Source organism: Gallinula chloropus (assembly GCF_964237585.1).
Source record: "Gallinula chloropus genome assembly, chromosome: 21".
Lineage (NCBI taxonomy): Eukaryota > Metazoa > Chordata > Aves > Gruiformes > Rallidae > Gallinula > Gallinula chloropus.
Genome location: NC_140106.1, coordinates 9,178,057 through 9,198,993, shown reverse-complemented (window position 1 = coordinate 9,198,993; position 20,937 = coordinate 9,178,057). Strand labels below are relative to the sequence as shown.

At 55.4% G+C, this 20,937-nt stretch overlaps 2 protein-coding genes across 2 annotated transcripts in view; both read right to left on the bottom strand.

Moving 5' to 3' along the window:
* Positions 1-1,244: 1,244 nt before the first annotated feature.
* On the bottom strand, positions 1,245-13,053 carry LOC311199776 (disintegrin and metalloproteinase domain-containing protein 18-like; the record flags this gene model as incomplete). Its single annotated transcript, XM_084273907.1, has 23 exons — positions 1,245-1,261; positions 1,595-1,652; positions 1,767-1,912; positions 3,453-3,457; positions 4,698-4,848; positions 4,948-5,065; positions 5,957-6,037; positions 6,410-6,590; positions 7,077-7,185; positions 7,364-7,562; positions 7,904-7,993; positions 8,276-8,462; positions 8,866-9,002; positions 9,162-9,243; positions 9,835-10,001; positions 10,446-10,517; positions 10,771-10,836; positions 11,295-11,376; positions 12,017-12,093; positions 12,209-12,287; positions 12,546-12,607; positions 12,806-12,870; positions 13,017-13,053. 23 exons carry the CDS (start codon positions 13,051-13,053, stop codon positions 1,245-1,247), a joined length of 2,268 nt encoding a protein of 755 aa, XP_084130033.1.
* Positions 13,054-15,410: 2,357 nt separating this feature from the next.
* Positions 15,411-20,937, bottom strand: part of LOC311199894 (disintegrin and metalloproteinase domain-containing protein 9-like) — a 30,192-nt gene continuing 24,665 nt past the window's right edge. Inside the window, exons 17-22 of the mRNA XM_084274033.1 lie at positions 20,680-20,760; positions 20,094-20,199; positions 19,001-19,139; positions 17,962-18,055; positions 17,070-17,191; positions 15,411-15,585 (exon numbers count right to left, since the gene is read on the bottom strand). Of these exons, the coding sequence (XP_084130159.1) occupies positions 15,471-15,585; positions 17,070-17,191; positions 17,962-18,055; positions 19,001-19,139; positions 20,094-20,199; positions 20,680-20,760 (657 nt within the window). The 3' untranslated portion in view covers positions 15,411-15,470. The remainder of the gene's footprint in view (positions 15,586-17,069; positions 17,192-17,961; positions 18,056-19,000; positions 19,140-20,093; positions 20,200-20,679; positions 20,761-20,937) is intronic.

Here is a 20,937-nt window from a genome sequence, read left to right as displayed (position 1 = left end):
CCCCTCCCAACTGCTCCATCCCTGGGACACTGCAGTGTCAGGCTGCACAAGCCAAAGCCCAGGAAGCCACTTCCCTACCTGCAGCACAGGTACCTCCTGCTGCTCTCTGAAACCCCCACTCTGGGAACAGTTGCTGCAGGATCCAAACCTCCCTGCGGTGCCTGGCAGGACACACACCGAGCAGAGACACTGCACAGCCTGAGACTGCACCCCAGACCCTGTCACACAATGCAAGACAGTCCAAAACCACAGCCAGGCAGCAACTGACAACCCCCTGATACAACCCTGCCATCGATCACACCATCCCAGCACCAAGCCAGACCCCACAGAGCGCCCAGTCGAGGTTGAGTCGACCCTGGGAGACCCCCTGGGATACAGGGACAGGCAGTGCCAGAGCATCCCAGGACAGGACAGTGCTGGGATTCCACCAGCCTGTTACAGAGTCACACAGCATGAAACACAGTTCACATACAGGGACAGACAGCACCCCAGGACAGGACAATGCTACAGATTACACCCCATTACAGTCACACAGTACAACACACAGTTCTCATACAGAGGCAGACGGCGCGAGACAGCGTCCCAGGGTGTGTCAGGGCTGGGGATGACACTGCCCTGTTACAGAATGATGGGGCATGAGACACCACCCCAAGGCAAAGCCCTACTAGGCACGACAATCCAAGAGGACGCAACGCTGCCGAGGTCTCAGACACCAGTGCAAACCAGTACAGAGTGCTGTGGTGCAGTACAGCACCAGATCAACCCATTTCCAGGAAGCCAACCAGTCAAGGACGCTGGTGAGTGAGCAGTGATTGGGGGCTGCACAGAACTCCAGAGGTTGAAGTTCCAGAAGCAGAGGGGTTGTTCCAGCTCAGGCTCAGACGCTTCTGCAGTGTCACCTCTGCCCTGTGAAACCTTCAGACTCCGAGCAGGAGGACAGACGGTCGAGGGGCTGGGTGACAGGACAGCCAGGCTCAAGTGTGACAGTGATCCTGGAGGGTGCAGAACTGCACCCATTGATACCGGCAGTGATGCTCTGAGGGTGGATGCCATCCAGCCTTCCTCTGATCCTCCACTGGCCAGTTAAATTGGCCTCTTCCTTTGGCCTCCAGCTCAGGACTCCTGATCTGCAGCTGCAGAACCCAAATCCATGGGGCGAGGCAAGTTCCCTGCTTCCAACCGGCACTTCCATGGCACTGGCAGTGAGTCCTCCATGGGGATGAGCTGCTGCTCCAAGGTAGCCCTTACACCACTCCAGCACCTGCCAAACACAAGGAAAAGAACTCAGTGACAGCTCTCAACAGAGAAAGCCTGTATAGCCCGTTCCAGAGTAGCACAGCCATGTATCACCACTGTGCTGTAAGGTGGTGCTGCCCCCTCTTTACTACAGCTACACCTCCAGGCAGGGCAGCTCCTGCCCCAGGAGGACAAACAGCAGGAACGTGACAACCTCACGTGATGAAAATGCCTCCTGTGGCAGAGATGCAGCTTTATGGCACCAGGACAGTGCAGGTGCCTTAGAGTGGTACCACAGGAGAGAGCTCAGCTCTCAGGCCACTGGGGAACCTCCCCTGTCCTGGAAGGAAACACACACCATCCCCTGCGTGGGCTGACTGGGATGTGCTGGTGGTTGACACCTCGTTCTTCAGCATCTGAAACAGAGACACACAGAACACAAACCCACACTGTGCAGGCAGCACCGGGCACCTGGACCCCAACCCCAACTCCCCCTGCCCTTCTCCAGAGGGATGTGGGGTTCCACTCACCTGCTGGTCCCAGAGACAGACGTGCTGGCTGCCAGCGCTGGGGGTTCCTGCTGCGCTGAGAGATGCAGGATCACTGTGAGCCCTGGAACTCAGCTGGCTGGAGTTGCCTCCCCTGGAATTATCCCTCTTCCTTCCTGGCTTCCCATCTGCAGAGGAGACAGACAGACCTGAGTCTGGGAACAGCCAGAGCCGCCGACCCCCTGACCCCACCGACCCCTCTGGCCAGCCCAGCTCCTTGTGGCCTTGGGCTCCAGTCCCAACAGCTCCCAGTGTACAGAGCAAAGCTGGGGAAATAACCCCAACAGCCCATCCTGTGCAAAGCCAGGAGAGCTGGGGAAATGCTGGGCACCCAGAAGCAAAACACCAACAGCTGAGTAGACAGGATTGAGCTGCCTTCAAGAGACCCTGAGAAGGGAAAGCAAAACACACCAACCACACATGAGCAAAGCTGCTCCAGTCAGTACTGGGCAGGCACTGGTCACACTCAGCCTGTTGGGAAACACTTACCTTAAGGGCAGGAACCAAGACGACAGCAGCAACTCCAATGCTTCAACTGCAGAATGAAAACCAGGACACTGCAGCAGGAGACACAAAGCAGAAGGAGCTGCCAGAGGCCAGGCAGGTGCCTTAGATACCCCCTGCCTCACCCCCTGCCCTTCCCACAGCAGCCTGGGAAAGGGCAGGATGCTGCCTGCAGAAGGATGAGAAGCAGCTGGAGGAGCAGGGGGGGCTCTGCTGAGCTGAGCTGGTTATCAGAGAAGGGATGCTGAGTGGAGAAAGGGATTCTGGCTGAAAACATTCTCACTCTGCTGAATCTTTACACTGATGAGTGAACCAGGGATGTAAATAACCAGAACTTCACTAAAACGTGGATGGGAAATGAAGAGAGTGTTAAACTTCATAACAACACCCTAAGCCAAGGCTGTGGAGATGGTGTCGTTAGGAAGTGATGGGTGTCAGCCCTGCAGGGTGTGAGTGGCCACGGGCTGGGAGGGGCAGGGGAAGGGGTATCGGGTTGGTGTGTCTTGGGGGGGTCGCCTGGCCGCGCTCCAGCGGGTCGGGTGAAGCCAAAACCTCCAGCAGATGGGGGAAGAGGGCAGCGTGGGGAGGAGATGAGCCTGTCCCGGGGAGACACATCGCCCGGGACTGGAGCTGCCCAGCGAGCGCCTGGGCGGAGCGGAGCCTCCCGGCACCCCCAGCGCCGGCTGCTGCCTCCCTTCGTGTAATAAACTGTTCAGTTCGGCTGTAATCCTGTTCGGGACCGAGTCATTCCTCACCTCCTCCTGCTCCCTCCCCGGCCCTGGTCCCTCTGCTCGGCTCTCAGACCGCTGGGCATCTCCCTCCATCCTCCAGGAACACAGCGCATCCCTCCGGAGGCCACACGGGATGTTCCTGGAGCTGCCGCGTTGTTCTTCAGCCTCTGGGATAAAGACAGGCAGGAAAACAGAACAGCACCATCAGTCAGCGTCTCACAGGTCACCCCAAGCTCTACACCCTGCCCCTCTCAACAGGGACAGGCCACTCAGGCCACCTGCTTGTTTCCCAGGCACGAGCTCGCTGTCACCGCGCGTGGCACCCACCACCCAGGAGATGCCAATTCACCCTCCTGCTCCTGCCAAACCCCCACTCCCGTGGGGGATGCACGTCCCACCTCACCAGCTGCACAACCCTTAGCAAAGCCCTTACCTGAACTGCAGGAACCAGGAGGAGAGCAGCACCCCCACCACTCCAACTGCAGCAGGGAAACCACAACCCTCCCACAGGAGACCCAAAGCAGAATGAGCTCCCCCAGCCCAGGCAGGTGCCTCATATACCCCAGGTCCCACCCACTGCCCTTCCCACAGTCCCTTGGGAAAGGGGAGGATGCTGCCTGATGAAGGATTCACAGCAGCTGGGGGAGCAGGTGTGGCTCTGCTGACACGAGGGGTGTGTCAGGGGTGGGATGCTGCCTGGGGAAAGGGATTCTCCCTGAAAACATCCTCTGCAGAATGTTTCTGGTGATGATTCAGCCGGGTGTGTAAATCCCCATCACTTCACTAACATATGGACAGGAAATATTGGAGAGAGTGTGAAACTTCATAGAAAAAAAGACCTAAGAAAAAGCAATAAAAATGCAAGGCAAAAGCCAGGAATGCCTCCAATTCCAACCATGCCGAACATCCAGCCAGAGCTCCCAAACCAAAGCAGCCAGGACTGAAAGACACACCTGGCCTGAAACCCCCCCAGGGACCCCACCAGCAGCCCCTCTGACCCTGGGGCTCAGGGCTTTCCTCAGCCAGGTGACCCTCCTAATACTTCCCTAGGTACATTTCTGGGCTCCACACGCTCGAGAAAAATGAGCAGCCCATCACCTTGGTGCTGAGAGGAACTGTTCAGAACCCGAGTTTTGGAAGCATCTGTCCAATTCTGTAGGGATGAAAGGAGCTGTCCCATCACTGTGCTGTTGAAAGGAGCCATCAGCCTTTGTGCTGAAAGACATACCTGCCCTGAATCCTCCCCAGCCTCTCTCACCTTAAGGCTCTGGGTTTTCACAGCCAAGGGAACTGTCCTAAGATTGCCCTAGGTAATTTTTCACCACCCCACTGACAGGCAGACACACAGCTCTAGCCAACAGCTTTATTACTGCCCCTGCTTCCCCTCCAGCTGCGAGTCCTCCTCTGGGTCCTGCTCCAGGTCTGAGCAGTCGCTTCCTTCCTCGATGGAGCTGTGCAGGGACATGGAGCGGTGCCTCAGCCCCAGCCTGGTTCTGGTACCACCCCAACCTGGGTAATCTCTGGACATCCCCCCCCTGGAATCACCCCACAATCCCAAGGGAATCACCTCCACCTGCAGATCCCCTCAGCCTCTCCCCAAAATCACCATCCCCCACCCCCCCTCCCATGTGTCCCCCTCACCCTGGGCTCCTTGGCAGGGACAGCCCCACTCACTCACCTCTTGGTGCTGTGGGGCTGCCTCCTGCAGCACCAGCCCCGTCCCCACAGCACCAAGCAGGCAGCTCCAGCCAGGATGAGCAGGAGGAGGCAGGAGCCCAGCATCGGCCCGACCAGCGCCGCATCCTCCAGCACCCGCTGCAGCAAGAGGCCTGGCAGGAGATGGGCAGGGCTGTGGGGCTGACACTCGCCCTGCCCACGCCAGGGACCCCAGCCCAGCGCCCGTCCCCACCTCCTCTGTGTGTACTGACCATCATCCACGTGCTGGAAGCCGCTGTCAATGCCTCCCCCGAGGCGGGGTCCCTTCCTGAGGCAGTTGGGGGGCTGCCAGCCGGCGTGGCAGTGGCACTGCCCCCTGTTATTGCACACCTGGACATCCAGGGGCAAGGGTGGCACGTTTAGAGAATCACAAGGGTTGGAAAAGACCTTTAAGATCATCAAGTCCGACCGTTCCCATCCTGTGCTCAACCAGATCCCCGAGCACCTCATGGTGTGGAACTCCCTGTGCTCCAACTTGCAGCCATTGCCCCTTGTCCTGTCCCCACAGACACTGGAAAGGGGCTGCCCATTTCCCCCTGCATCCCACACTTCAGATATTTATAATCATTAATAAGGTCCCCCCTTAGTCTTCTTCTCTCCAGGCTGAACAGCCCCAGCTCACTCAGCCTTTCCTCACAGGGGAGATGCTCCAGCCCCTTCATCATCTTTGTGTCCCTCCTCTGGACTCTCTCCAGGAGATCCCTGTCTGTTTGATCCCAGGGAGCCCAGAACTGGCCACAACACTCCAGGTGGGGCCTGACCAGGGCAGAGCAGAGGGGGAGGATCCCCTCCTGTCACCTGCTGCCCACACTCCTCCTGATGCCCCCAGGATCCCATTGTCTCTCTCAGCCCCCAGGGCACACTGCTGGCTCATGGCCACCCTGTCACCCACCAGCACCCCCAGGTCCTTCTCCACAGAGCTCCTCTCCAGCAGGTCACCCCCAGCCTGTACTGATTCCAGCAGTTATTCCTCCCCAGGTGCCAGACTCTCCACTTGCTTTTGTTGATCCTCATCTGGTTTCTCCCTGCCCAGCTCTCCAGCCTGTCCAGGTCTCTCTGGATGGCAGCGCAGTGTCCTGCCTGTCACCCACTCCTCCCAGCTCTGTATCATCAGGTACTTGCTGAGGGTGGATGCTGTTCCCTCATCCAGGTGACTGATGAAGGTATTAACCAGGACTGATTTACAGCAAAGCCCCCCCAGCACCACGTGCCCTGACTTACCCCGTGGCCGTGGCACTTCACTTGGCTGTCACAGTCGTATCCAAGGACAGAAAGTGGGTGACAAGTGTGGTTTATACACACCTAAGGAAAAAAAAACCCACAACAGTTCCAGTCCAGCACTGCTCAGCTCTCAGCACATCAACCTTACCTCCCACCAGGGAAAAGCAGCTATTTCTAAAGAAACAACGTGGGTGCTTTAATAAAAGCTCCAGTTTCTACCCCAGGGTTGGGTTATAAAGAAACAACGTGGGTGATTTAATAAAAGCTCCAATTTCTACCCCAGGGTTGGGTTATGTCCAGTGCTCACACCTTGCAGAGCCTCTCACACCCTGTTTGCCTCCAGGTAACATCAGTATCAGGCTCCCTTATGCTTACCAAGGAGCAAGTCTTTCTAAAACGAAGCTTTACGATTCATACCCAGCATTTTAGGCAACTCTCAAAAGGTTTCCTCACCTTTCCAGAGCCACACTTTGTACCTGGTGGCACCAGGAGAGGGTCCAGCCTTGCTGGTGCGTTCAGGTAGTGCAAAGATACGCAGAGGTGCTTGCGGACACGGGCGTACGCGGCGGCGGCGTCTGATGGGAAGGGAGTGCTGGAGGGGTAGGTGCAGATTAGCTTCCCACATCTGAGATTCCTGTAAAAAGCAGTTTGTGTAGGACACATCTCTACCTGGAAACACGAAACAGCGCAGCACAAACCCACCTAAGTGGGACTGGGAAGCCCAAGAGGTGAGCTGTGGGGTAAGGGACACCCAGTGCTACCGGTGTGGAGAGCGCACAAGGAACTAGAGAGCAGCCCTGAGATGCTCTCCATCAACCCTGGGGGTGCTCAAGGCCAGGTTGGATGGGGCCCTGGGCAACCTTGTGTAGCTCCAGGCCTGGAGGTTGGTGGCCCTGCCTGTGGCAGGGGGGTTGGAGCTCTGTGATCCTTGGGGTCCCTTCCAACCCAGACCAGTCTGGGATTCTATGACCACAGGGTGGGACTAGGTGGCCCCTGAAGGTCCCTTCCAACCTTACCCACTGTGTGATTCTGTGACTCTTCCTATTGACCAGAGTCTCGAGGCTTTTCCTCACCTGTGGAGTCCTGATTAAACACATGGGTTTAGGTGCCCTTCCATTACCTCCAAGCACAGGACTTGTAGCCTTGTCTGGGATGGAACCCGCAGTGTCCAAATCTGTCCCTCTGGCTGTTGAGCTCCTCGTAACAAGCCACAGGGGCATTTCTTGAGCCTAGGAGTTCAGCAAGAAAGCTTACTTCCATTTAAAAGAACACAAAGGGACATCCTACAGCATCCAATCACTCTGAAAACAGGTTAATAAGACCCAAACCAGGCCAGAAGGACACAGCAAGACCAGCCTGAAGGCAGCGAGCGAGCCCAGACTTGAGGGAGCATCGTGAGGGCTCTACCTGGCCCGTAGAGCCGCTGGCACTGCAGGTCTGGGGACTGGCACCGTCCCTTGTAGCAGTAGCCGGTGCCCTGCTCACAGTCCTGCCCGTCCTGCACGTACAGGTCAGGGGGGCAGGAGGCTGATGTCCCGTTGCAGAACTCGGCCAGGTCACACTGCGGGTCGGCGGCGGGGCGGCACTGCGAGTGCTTCTGCTTGAACTGGCAGAGGAGGAGGAAGGACCCTTCTTTGCCACCCCTCTGCACCACCAGCATGCTCCCCTCCCCTGCCTGGCCCACCCAGTCCTTCCCAAGACTTGTGCCCATCCCTTGAGACCACCTCCAAGGTCACCAGGCAGTGATGCTGCCTGAGACACCTTCCTCCAACCCCCCCTCCCACCCCGACAAAGGATCCTCCTGGGGCTTTTGGGGCACGGCTGAGCTGGAAACCCCAACCCAGAAACCTCCCATGGCACCACAGAGGGTCTGTCCCCCTCCTTCAGCAGGGGAACACGCCCTTTCTTCAAAAAGAGCCTTGCAATGAGGATAAAAACACACCTTACCTGGCATTCCCTGCAGCATAATCCAGAGGAACACTTCACCCCTGGCTTAAGCCGACAGTCTCTAGTGCAGCATTTATCCTTCGAGCATGCCTGGGCACACATGGCAAAGCCACATTAGGCTGCTGCTTTGTTCTCCTGGAGATTTTTTCTCTCACAGGCTCTCATTTTCCCCCCCCACACACCCTCCAAACCCCCACAGAAGACAGTGAGCAAAACTCCCACCGGATCAACACCCTCATAGAAACGACCCAGGACCCAATATAACCCATCTTGGGCTGCTCCCTGCAGCCCCTTAGCCTCAATGGTTCCTTATCCTACATGTAATGAAGAGTACAGACCTTCAGACTGAGCTATAATCCCCAGGGCACCCACCTTGGCTGCCCCACAGTCGCACTGCTCGCCGGGCTCCACCACGCCGTTGCCGCAGCCGGCGGCTCTGCGGTAGGACAGCCCGGTCCAGCGGGGCCCCTTGAACAGGCACTCGCCTCCTCCTTGCTTCAGGAAGCTTTCAAAATCCCCAAGGCTGCAGCTGCTGAAGGCCTTGGCCCCACCGACATGCCTGGAAGGAAACAATCCTCCACTGCTGTGTCGATGCACCTACCGCTGATGATGCTGTCCCAGTCTCACAGGCTCGTGTGGGCGCAACGGTCCCTGGAGCATCTTTCTCCTCCCTCACCAAACCTGGGTTCAGAGGGCATTACTGAGCCTGAGAAGCATCCAGAGGCACTGTATGGCTGGGGAGAAAAGGACTAGCTTTCCAAATTCGGTAGAAAACCCCTAATTTCTCTTTTTTTCCCCTTTCTTTGAGGAATCAAAGCAGTTATTTCTGGCTCAGCTGGGCAGCAGGCAACACGCAGCCATACAAGCCCGATGGGTGCTGCTGCCAGGGACCCCGCTCCCCCCAAACGCACCCAGCCCACCCACCCTGTCTCCCTGGCCAGGATGGGACCTGGCTAACTCACAGCGCCTCTGGGTTCATGATGCAGACACGCCTGGTGCAGCGGCAGTCCCGGGACTCATCATTGCTCATGCCCAGGCTGTGTCCCAGCAGCTGAGCCAGGAGGATGGAGAAGGACTCCAGCGTCGTGGTCTCTTGGTACTGGGAGGGGGAGGGAGGGAGGAGGAGGAGGAGGAGGGAGCAAGGCTGCTGTGGCAGCGCTTTCCCTGCCTGGCAGCTCTACCTGTGGGTGCTCCCACCCGTCCCTGGGGCCTGTGGTGTCAGGGGCAGGGGGGCAGGTGGGGACAGGCAGCACCGTACCACGGCCACCGCGCCGGCACCGTCTCTCTGACAGGTCTTTCCCGGAGCCGTCGCGCCCACGTCTGCAGCTCGGTCCCTGTACCTGAAACACACAGAGCTCACTGCCCACCCAGCCTGGGGTGCCCTGGCACTGTGGGTAAGTGGGGGGGGGATCCCGGGTCTGATGAGTCCCCCTCAGCCTCTCCATGTCCCCACCAGCCCAGGGGAGATGTGTCCCTGTACCTGAAACACGCAGAGCTCACTGCCCACCCAGCCTGGGATGCGCTGGCACTGTGGGTAAGTGTGTGTGTGTGGGGGGATCCCGGGTCTGATGAGTCCCCCTCAGCTTCTCCATGTCCCCACCAGCCCAGGGGAGCTGTGGCCAGGTCTGCATGGCAACCGGTGCCACTGCCAGGCAGGGACTGGTTCCTCATCCATCCCCTTGCCAGCGCCCATTGGCACAATCACCCACACTACATCACCACTGATGGGCCACCTAGAAGGTGTGCCTGGGGACAAACACTTCCAGAACCTGAAGGAATTAGGAAATATGGAAGAATTATGTTTCTTTCTTAAAAAAAAACCCCACAAATCACCCAACATTTCTGTGTGGAATCCCTCTGGTCCAGCCAACGTGGGTTTAACTGCTGTCTTACCACGTAACCTCTAAGGAGTGAGGGAGCCTTTGCCTTACACCAAGAGGAGAGCGATGTCGTGCGGCCGCCGGGCGAGATGTGAGCGTTTCCACTGCAGGAATCGCTGGAGAAGGTCCCCTGTCCCCCCTGCTGTGGGTATTTTATTCTCCTTCATCCAGAGCTCCAGGGAGGCCAGCACAACGGTTACATTGAGCGGGTTAAACACCTGGAAGTGTGGCAGAGGAAACTGCTGCTCACCTACCTCTGCTTCCGAGCAGGATTTCATGGAATCCCAGACTGGTTGGGGTTGGAAGGGACCCCAAGGGTCACAGAGCTTGTTAAAGGGCAGAGACTGGCAGGACAAGGGGGATGGAGTGAAGCTGAAGGAGGGAAGGGGGAGATGAGATATTAGGGGGAAGTTTTTTACAGAGAGAGTGGTGAGGGGCTGGAACAGGCTGCCCAGAGAGGGGGTGGGTGCCCCATCCCTGGGGGTGTTCAAGACCAGGTTGGCTGGGGCCCTGGGCAGCCTTGTGTAGCTCCAGGCCTGGAGGTTGGTGTCCCTGCCTGTGGCAGGGGGGTTGGAGCTCTGTGACCCTTGGGGTCCCTCCCAACCCAGCCCAGGCTGGGGTTCTACGATCTAACTGCAACCCAAACCTGATTTCAAACTTACGTTATTGACTAAACTGAAGACCTGGATGATCTTCTGCGTGGCAGCATCCGCGTCTGAACCCATGTAGTGGTACTGAGAAGTGACACGAGAGGGCGTAAGAGCAGAGAAAGCTTCTCCCTCCCAAGTGGAACAAGGTCGAACCACCGCAATGATTCCCCACATCCAACTCCACAAAGGCCACAGCTACCAGTTCTCCTTCTGAAAACCTCCCTTTCCCACTAAATCCACAGCACCCACGACTTTTCCAAAGGGAAAGCACAGGTGGAAGCTGGGAAACGACACTCCCAGGAGCTGGGCAAAGCCAAGGAGACTGGCATGGACTTACCAGGGGCTTGTCCAAAACCACGTACACGTGGAGGTGCTTGGGAGCTCGTGCTGCAGCTGGGAGGGGCTGGAAAAGAAAAGGGTCTCCAACACTTCCTGTAGCCACATCATTCCCACAGGGTGATACACAACTCAGGTGTCCATTCCCAAGTCCTACTTCCATGGTGACTCCAAAAAACCCCTTCAATCAGAAGCTGTCTGACTGTTTCCAGAGCCTGCTGAGGGCTTCAGGTCACTCACCAGATGAGTCACACTCTGGGTGACACCACACCACAAGCATCAGCCCTCCTAAAAACACCCCCTTGTCGTCCCCCCTCCCAACTCTGCCCACCCAGGTGCCACCAGCAAAGCTTCCTGCAGCATCAGACCCCCCACCCCTTGCCCAACAGGGACATCACACCACAGCCAGAGCAGACACACACTCACCTCACCATCTCCCCCTGCTCTGCCCAGTGTCTCCTGCACTGCCGCCGCGCCTGGGGGGCTGCTGGTCCCCAGGGGACCCGCTGTGTTCCCCTCACTCACTCGATACACAAAGTGCTTGAAGGCAGGAGAATAACCCAGGGGCTCGATCCCGTAGCTGACGTCCTCAAACTGCAGCAGGCCCCTGCCAAGGTGACAGCACTGGACACTGGCAGCTGCATCAGGGAGGCTGCCCCGTCCTTATCCCCAATCCCCATCTCCATCCTCATCCCCAGCCACCTTCTAGCAAGGCTGCTGGAGCATCCCTGAGCTCCCCACAGCACCAACGGGTGGCAGTTCATTACCTGAGCCCCGAGCAGGTGCTGAGGGCCATCCTCATTCCCATCCCAATCCTCATCCCCATCCCCAGCCCCAGCCCTATCTCCATCCTCATCCCCAGCCACCTTCTAGCAAGGCTACCAGAGAATCCTTGAGCTCCCCACAGCACCAACGGGTGACAGTTCATTACCTGAGCCCCGAGCAGGTGTTGAGGGCCATCCTCATCCCCATCCTCATTCCCATCCCAATCCCCATCCCCATCTCCATCCTCATCCCCAGCCACCTTCTAGCAAGGCTGCTGGAGCATCCCTGAGCTCCCCATGGCACCAACGGGTGACAGTTCATTACCTGAGCCCTGAACATGTGCTGAGGGCCATCCTCATCCCCATCCTCATTCCCATCCCAATCCCCATCTCCATCTCCATCCTCATCCCCAGCCACCTTCTAGCAAGGCTACCGGAGCATCCCTGAGCTCCCCACAGCACCAACGGGTGGCAGTTCATTACCTGAGCCCTGAGCAGGTGCTGAGGGTCACTGCTGAGCTGGGGAAGCCATCGATGTACCCCTGGTAGTGGCAGCCTTCCTACATCACGACAGGACAAGGATCCCCTCCCATGGCTGTGAGGCAATTCCCTGCAGAACTGCCCACACTGGGCAGCAGCGACCATGCAACAAACCCCAAAGCAATCCCAGCTTGCCTTAACATGGGGCAGACTAGAGAAGCCAGATCCCTCCTCGTTGGACACATAAACCTTGAACTCATCTGATAAAAAGACACTGCAAAAGAAGGGTGGGAATAGAAACACTGAAAACAGCATCTCTTACCCAGTACCTTGAGCTCACTCCAGGTCCTGTCACAAGGGCAGATCTAGAACCTGCTGCTACCCTCATCCCCAAACCCCCTCCAGCCCCTGGCACTCCTCAGGCTTGTGGCACACACACACACTGGGAATCACCCCACACAGCCCAGCACCATCCCGTGCTGGGGACAGAGCCCATGGACCAGCACCCACTGGGAACCAGGGGCTGACTTACTGCTGCTGCAGGCGGATGGTGTAGGACCTCCCCTCTATGCTGAGCACGTAGGACACCGTGTCCTTGTGTGTGAGGAAGAGCAGAGAAAGGGAGGGTTAGAGGATGCTCTGAGGGAGATACAGGCACCCAGCGCGGTGCTCAGTGGTGCACGTACCCCAAGAGCTCAGTGCTGCCTCAAGGAGCAGCCCGGTCCCTGAGGGGGGCCCTCCAGCCCCCCCACACCCCACCCCATATCCCCCTACTCCTCCCTGTCCCCGTACCGCTTCTCCCATCGCGTTGGTGGGCAGCTGGAGCGGGACCGTAACCTGGGACAGCGCCTGCCAGTCTGGGGAGGGGACAGAGACCAGCAGCGTCCCCACCCCGCCCCTGTCCGGCGACTGGGCAGGGTGAGGGGACAGCGGGAGGTGATGGTGATGGTGGGGGGGGGAACGGACAGCAGGGGGGTCTGGGGGGGACCCGACCCGTACTCACGCAGCAGCAGCAGCGGCATCACCCAGCCCGGCCCCATCGCACCAGTAACCGCCCCAGCGCACCAGTATCCGCCCCAGCGCACCAGTAACCGCCCCACCGCGCCGGTTCCGCGGGTGCGGTCCGGCCCCGCCCCAGCCGAGAAAGCAGAGACAGAGGAAAACAAACAGCTTCGTACAAAACCGGCATCTTTATTGCTCGTCTGGTTTCTTTACAAAGAGGGTCGGTAACAAGCCCTTTCAGCAGCCCCCCCGCCGGCACCGGGGCGCAGCGGGGATGGGTCCTGCCAGAGCACAGGAAAGGTTTGAGAACGTGTTTGGGACGGGGATGTGGCCTCTGCTTTCTCCAGCTCTCCTCGGGGGGGGGCTGGGATAAGCAGAGGCTTTGAAAAAGGAAAAAAAAGTCAGTAGTCATCTTCAGGTCCCAACACGGGTCAAAGCCCAGCTCCCTCCTTCCCCACAGGCCCCCGCTGCCCAGCATCGCCACTTAGTGGAAGTATAAAAACTCTTTTTATCGATTAAAAGGCACCATTTTTCAGCATAGTTTGAGTTCACACGTACAGCTTCAGATACAATCAAGTACCCCCCCCCCTTTCAGATGACTTCATTCCCTGGATTCCTCCCTCTGCAGAGCGAGTGGTTACAGCCAGCCCCAAGCCAGCAGAACACGACCAAGGATTAGGAAGAGATTATCTTGGAACAAACAGAACCACCCACCCCCCCAAAAAAAAGCCCCCCTCCCCATCTGATGATATTCTAGGTGATGTTTTATGTTATTCTAATAGTGTTATAAATCTCAGTCTAAGTTTACAGGAAGTCACAGGAGTTCAAGTATTGTAATACTGCGAATGCAAACACTATATATATATATTTATATGTGTATTTACAGAGGAAAATAGTGTCTCTTTTTTTTGGCAATATTACAGGGGATTTCACCAAGTGAGTTTGCACTTGGTGGCAAGAGCACGGGGAGGAAGCCAAGCACTCTCTTCACTCCTCGTTTCACTTCTCAGCAAGTCTGTGCAACAGGCTCCTGTTTGTGACCCCCCCCAGCATCCAGCTCCTACCCACAGCACAACTGCAGCCTGAGCACCAGGTCCCCTCCAGCCCCAAGTGCCAGGTCCCCCCAACTGCCAGCCCCCCACAACTGCCAGCCCCCCACAACTGCCAGCCCCCCACAACTGCCAGCCCCCCACAACTGCATCCTGATCACCAGGTCCCTGCCACTGCCAGCCTCCAAGTGCCAGGTCCCCCCAGCTGCCAGCCCCCCACAACTGCCAGCCCCCCACAACTGCATCCTGATCACCAGGTCCCTGCCACTGCCAGCCCCCAAGTGCCAGGTCCTCCCCAACTGCCAGCCCCTGAATGCCAGGTCTCCACCACCACATCCTGATCACCAGGTCCCCCCCTCAACTGCCAGTCCCTGAGCACCAGGTCCCCACCACTGCCTCCTGAGTGCCAGGTCCCCATCACCACCAGCTCCCCAGTGCTCCTTTGCAGAGAGAGATTAACTCCAAGCAAGGGCAGGGCTGGCAGTCCCATCTGGCACAGGTTAGCCTGTAAGCATCCTGACTGACACTAAAGAGGGCTGAGGGTTAGGCCAAAGGGCTGCACTGGCCAACTGGTTCCTGTTTACACTGCTCCAAGCAGCAGAACCCCTTTTTCACTCCTTCTGCAGGGATTCCTGCACAGTCTCCAGACCCAGAGAGCGAGCTGAGGGCACCCCCAATGTTCTTAAAACCCAAAATATAGCTGTGTGTCTCTCGTACCCATTGAGATTAGTGGACATTAGTACAGGATCCTCATTTAGCAACTCACTAATTGAAAAGCCATTAAACTCTGTCTAGCAACGGCTTAGTGTCAGTCAGCATGAAGGTAAGAATTTTAAGTGCATCACTACACATCAACACACACAGAGAACATGCATGAACATGTTTACAGCACATTTATCTTCCTCTGATCAAGCACACTGCTGCATGGCTTCACCTGTGCCGTTGAGGTGGGAAGGGGTAACGTTTCCCACTCCACATAAACTACTCTGGAATCAACTGGCCTGATTTCCACACTTTGGAAGAGGTCACTTCGACTCCTTGCTGTAGGTTTTGGGGAAGATGACAATAAATTGGGTAATTCCCTATTATTGGGGTGGGAAACCAAAAGCAACTCCCAAGTGCTGTAGGTTTAAAAGGATTTAGCTGTGGGCTGCTCCGCTCCCAGCGCTGCCACGGTTCCCAAAGCCACAATACTCAGAGCTGAAACGGGTTTGATGGTCTCAGATGTAGCTTTGGTAGAGGTATTTAGTTTGGAGTTTTACATTCCTTGTTTGAACCTTGTTCCTGGGCTGGAGAAGGAAGGCTGTCTGGGATTGCTGTGGGCCGCTCGATGCAAGAAGGGTAACTGCAGTTTCAGCTCTCAGCGAACAGGTCTGCTCGTGGGAAGAGCCCAAAGAAGCCAAAAGCTATTTGGGAGGCAAAGGCGCCGGTCGAGAAGGGAAATACTGTCCCTGAGGTAAGAGTTTTTGCTGGGATGGAGGAGGTCCCTGAGGTGTGCATCTCTGTTGAGGAGGTGGTGGCCTACAAGGGGACAGAGAAATCATCAGTCCAGGTGACCAGATCCAGGACCCGCATCGCTCTGCCCTCGCCTGGCGCTGTGGAGACACCCTCCACTCTTTGCTTCTCCCCACCTCTGCTCCTTCCCCAAAGGCTCCCATCAATGGCCAGACTCTGCTGATCACCTCCTGCCATCCTCCCCTCGCTAACAACACCTCTTTCCCCCAAACAGGCTACAGACCCCCCCCAAATTTCCCCCCCCAACACGAGCTGCTTTGAAGTGTTCCCTCTTGACACCCTGCGCTCTCCAGACACACACGTTGTGGCAGAGGGATTCCACCTCAGGAGCAGGACTAAAAAGTCAAACCCAAAAGAAAGGAAAACCTGTTCAAAGTTAATGAGAAACGATCCTGTAACTTGTGTCCTGTTTAACAAGGCCAAGGGCAGAGTCCTGCACATGGGACACAACAACCCCCTGCAGCGCTACAGGCTTGGGGAGACTGGCTGGAGAGCTGTCAGGCAGAGAAGGACCTGGGAGTGTTGGGTGACTGCAACTGAACATGAGCCAGCAGTGTGCCCAGGAGGCCAGGAAGGCCAATGGCATCCTGGCTTGTGTCAGAAATAGTGTGGCCAGTAGGTCTGGGGAGGGGATTGTGCCCCTGGACTAGGCGCTGGTGAGGCTGCAGCTCGAGTGCTGGGTCCAGTTCTGGGCTCCTCACCATCAGAAGGACATTGAGGTCCTGGAGCAAGTCCAGAGAAGGGCAACCAGGCTGGGGAAGGGGCTGGAGGGCAAATCCTCTGAGGAGCAGCTGAGGGAGCTGGGGGTGTTCAGCCTGGAGAAGAGGAGGCTGAGGGGAGACCTTCTCCCCACCTCCCCTGCCCTGCCAGGAGGGTGCAGAGAGGTGGGCGATGGTCTCTTCAGCCAGGGGACAGGAGATGGGACAAGGGGCAATGGGCTCAAGCTGCCCCAGGGCAGGGGCAGAGCAGATGGGAGGGGAAAGTTCTTCCCTAAAAGAGTTGTCAGGGCCTGGAACAGGCTGCCCAGGGAGGGGCTGAGTCACCTTCCCTGGATGTGTTTAAAAAAGGGCAGATGAGGTGCTCAGGGATGTGGTTTAGCACAGGACGGGAACAGTTGGACTTGATGATCTTAAGGGTCTTTTCCAACCTTGTGATTCTGTGAACTTGGCAATAACATTCACAGATCAGCAAAGTAACAGATTTTTTGAGTAATTTCTTTTCAAGCTGCCTATTCTGAGAAGCATTTTATTCACCTGTGTGCAGGGCTGATCTGGCCCCAGAAAAGCATCTGAGACAAGTTAATCAGAACGGAGCTGTAACGAAACCACCACTACAGGTAACAGCACTCCAGTTCCACAGCGTGACACAGAGTGGAACCTGCTTGCAAGACAAGGTCCTGCTCACACCTTAATTCTCACTGAGGTGAGGGCAATGGCAATCTATATACATCAGCAGAACTGCCAATACTTATTTGCTGTAACTCTACTGACCTTGTTGGCAGCTTCTGCGGTGCCTGGTATTGTGGAGACGGGTAGTAAGACTGGTGGTAAGCCTGCTGAGGGTGCTGGTTCAGTGGGTAAGATGGAACAGGAAAGGTGTTGGGTTCCATATCCTAGGAAGAAAGCATAATGAGAACGTTGTACAAGTCTGTGCTTAGGGAACTGAAATCCCCATTTCCTTAGTTAAGTGAGATTTAAGACCACTTGCAAATAAAAACTTGTAAGTGGAGGGCAAATCCTGTAAGTTTTTATTTGCAAGTGGTCTTAAATCTCACTTAACTAACTCAAATTTTTGAGTGACCTGCCCTGGATGTGTTTAAAGAAAGGGTAGATGAGGTACTTCGGGATCTGGTTTAGCATAGGGTGGGAACGTTTGGACTTGATGATCTTAAAGGTCTTTTCCAACCTTGTGATTCTGTAAATCTGGAAGTGTCAGAGTTGCTCTTTCCTTCTGAGAAACTCAGGAGAAAGAAGCCACACCAGCCTGAAGAGTACAGTGTTTTGGAAACTCAGGCTGCTCATGGTTTGTTCTGCAAGCTGCTTTGGGTAGTTACTGCATCCAGGGAGAGAACTGGTCTGCAACTGGCAAGGGATGCTCTTCTTGCATGGATTCCCTTTGCAGAATAAATGAAAGGGGGGAGAAGAGAAGGTAAAGCACTTGCCAAGCCAAGCACAGCCCATAAAACAGCATAAATGGTGAGAAACTGGGCAGTTCCCCACCCACACCTTAGGAAACAGGCAAAGAGGAAGCCTGTTTCCTTTTTTTGCCAAAAAGCAAAGCAGCTTTGAAGGTTCTATTAGGGCAAAAAGAAGTACATAAGCCACCTTCAGCTGTTACTTTAGAGTAACAGATGATAGCTAATGAAGAGCAGATCATTCCTACCATGGGTGCACCTCTTGGAGCGTAGGGCACGCCGTGGGAGAAGCCTCTCTGGTGGTAGCCTCTGGGTTCTGCTTCTGTTCGAGGAGGTGGAGACCTGAAACCCAAGTGAGGTGTGAGCACAGGATCTTGGCAGAAGGACTACACAGGCTATGAATGTGAGCACTTCCCATCCCTCAGGTGGATGGTACACTCAGACTTTGTACCTCAGCATGTTATCAACGTCAGGAAGCTCCTACCTGCCATGTGTCTAACAAACAGCAGAACCCTTTTCCTCTTCAGGGTTTATTTTGCCATTTTATGCCAAAGATGGGAGCCAAAAATATAACACCCATCACCAACACACACAAGAGAAGCAGAATGGTGAAACCAAAGTACTCTGCTCCCCCAATTTAAGATGAATTTATCTTTTCCATCACTGCCCAGGGGAGGGTACACACATCCTCACCATAAGGAGGACATTGAGGTCCTGGAGCGAGTGCAGAGAAGGGCAACCAGGCTGGGGAAGGGGCTGGAGGGCAAATCCTCTGAGTGAGGAGCAGCTGAGGGAGCTGGGGGTGTTGAGCCTGGAGAAGAGGAGGCTGAGGGGAGACCTTATCCCCACCTCCCCTGCCCTGCCAGGAGGGTGCAGAGAGGTGGGCGATGGTCTCTTCAGCCAGGGGACAGGAGATGGGACAAGGGGCAATGGGCTCAAGCTGCCCCAGGGCAGGGGCAGAGCAGATGTGAGGGGAAAGTTCTTCCCTAAAAGAGTTGTGGGGGCCTGGAACAGGCTGCCCAGGGAGGGGCTGAGTCACCCCCCTGGCTGTGTTTAAAAAAGGGCAGATGAGGTGCTCAGGGATCTGGTTTAGCACAGGACGGGAACAGTTTGATTTGATGATCTTAAAGGTCTTTTCCAACCTGGTGATTCTGTGATTCCATGCAGGAGCCTTTACCTGCCATCCTGGCCTGGAATACACACCTCTGTACTTGGGTAGAGGTTTGTGTGACCAAAGCTCTGTGCACTACAGGGCAAAGGAGACAGTAAAAGAGCGACTGTACTTACGAATGGCAGCGTGACATTAACCTTCTATAGCATCGCTTCAGCCTGTCTCTCTTTACAAATGCCACGACAGCAGCTATAAGGAGTGGGAGGACCAGGAAGAAAAACACCAGCAGCCCATTTCTCAGTGAGGTGTCTTTGTCTGATGGGGACAAAACAACAGAGAAGAAGAAAAAAAAAAAAGTATTACCTGGTGTCCCCACCACTTGGCTCATTGTAGCAGTGAATATTCAGGAGAGCTGGTGCTACAACTATTTTCCATTCTTCATAGAAAAACCTAAATAATCTAATAAAGCTGCAAGATATATGCCCAAATATATTCTTCTCTTCTGGTTATCTTTTCACTGGGATGGCCTAGTAAGAGATGGAAGAACTGTATATGCTGTGACACCCAGGGCTGTAACAGCATATTGAATTACTAGATCAATACCTAACTCTTCTTCTACTACATCACTGAGAAGATCTTATGAGCTCATCTGACAGTGAGGAAAACAGAATTTCTGCCCTTTGGTCTGATCCTAAACCTCCTCCTTCTCCCATTGTTTGCTGGAGGCAAAGAACTCAGGTTCCTAATGATCTCCACATTTTTATATGCAGCAAATTTCTCCACTGCAGGCTGTACAAAAAGAAGAAGGGAGAAGCTTTTCCTTTTTTTGTCTGATGACTCAAGGCTTCTGTGTGATTCCCCCAGCTGTTGCTGCATCAATACAGCATCTAAACACTTCCCCCAAAATCACACTATGTTATGAAAAGAGAGTCTTCAAGATCACTCTCCCAGCTTGGCTGCAGAGAAGTCCAAGGGGATCTTGATCCACAGTGGTAGAAATCCCCCAAGGGCCCTCCAAATCCACCCCCCACAAAGAACCCTCCAAACCCCACCCCTGTTTCTTTACAGATTCCCCAACACGCCAGAAGAGCCAAGGGCAACACCTCGAGCCCAGAACCCTAACTAGCATCAGTTTGCAAATGAGAACTGCCAAAGAGCCCAAGCACCACAAAATCCACTGCTCCAGAGCAAATGGGTGCTCAGCACCCAGCCCAGCACCCGTTGCCACAGGACAGGCTGGTGGCTCCCAGTTCCCTGGGGGTTACTTGCCGTTATAGGGAGGGCCACTGTCCACGCTTCCCCCGTAGCCTTTAGTGTCACAGTAGGGAGGGGCCCAGCCTGGTTCACAGTGACAGTTCCTGTTGTTATTGCACACCTGTATCAAACACAAACACCACAGTGAAGTTCTGTTTGCTAACTTGAGTTTCCAGGTACTTGAAAAGCCACCATGCAGCAGCCACCACCCCTCGGCTCTGTCCCTTCTGTATCACTCAGCCTGGAGAATGTTAACCAGTATCTCCCACATCAATTCTAAATACTCCTTGGCCAGGCAACTGAAGGTTTTGTGGGTCTCAGCAAGCACAGGATGAGCTTCCAAAGATTAGCTATCCCAATGGCTCAAAGAGTATGTTTTTTTCTCTATTATTTTTGGTAAAATGCAGAGTTTTATGTTACATTAGTAATACCAGAAATGGGAATTATTCTTGCCCAGCAACAAAAGTATCTTTAGATGGCTTGAAAAACCCCCAGTGTTCTTGTAACAAAGATGTCCAAGGGTCTCATGTAGAATTACTGCCAGTTATACCACAGTTACAGCCCAAGAAGATTACCCACAAGAGCAAAAGGCTCTGCTTACCCCATGTCCATGACACTGCCCCTCCACGTCACAGTCGTAGTTCAGAACAGAGGCACTCACACACTGGAAGTGCCTGCAGATCTAGGAGAATTGGGAGATGCACACAAATGAAGGAAGGTGGCATTTCACCCACCTACTCCTTCATCTTCCCCCCCACCTCCCTGTGCTCTCCCAGCAGCACAGGGTGCTGAAGCCACTCTGTGCTGGCTGAGCACAAAGCAAGCCTCGTGCTCTTAGTGTGATGAACCCCAACTCTAC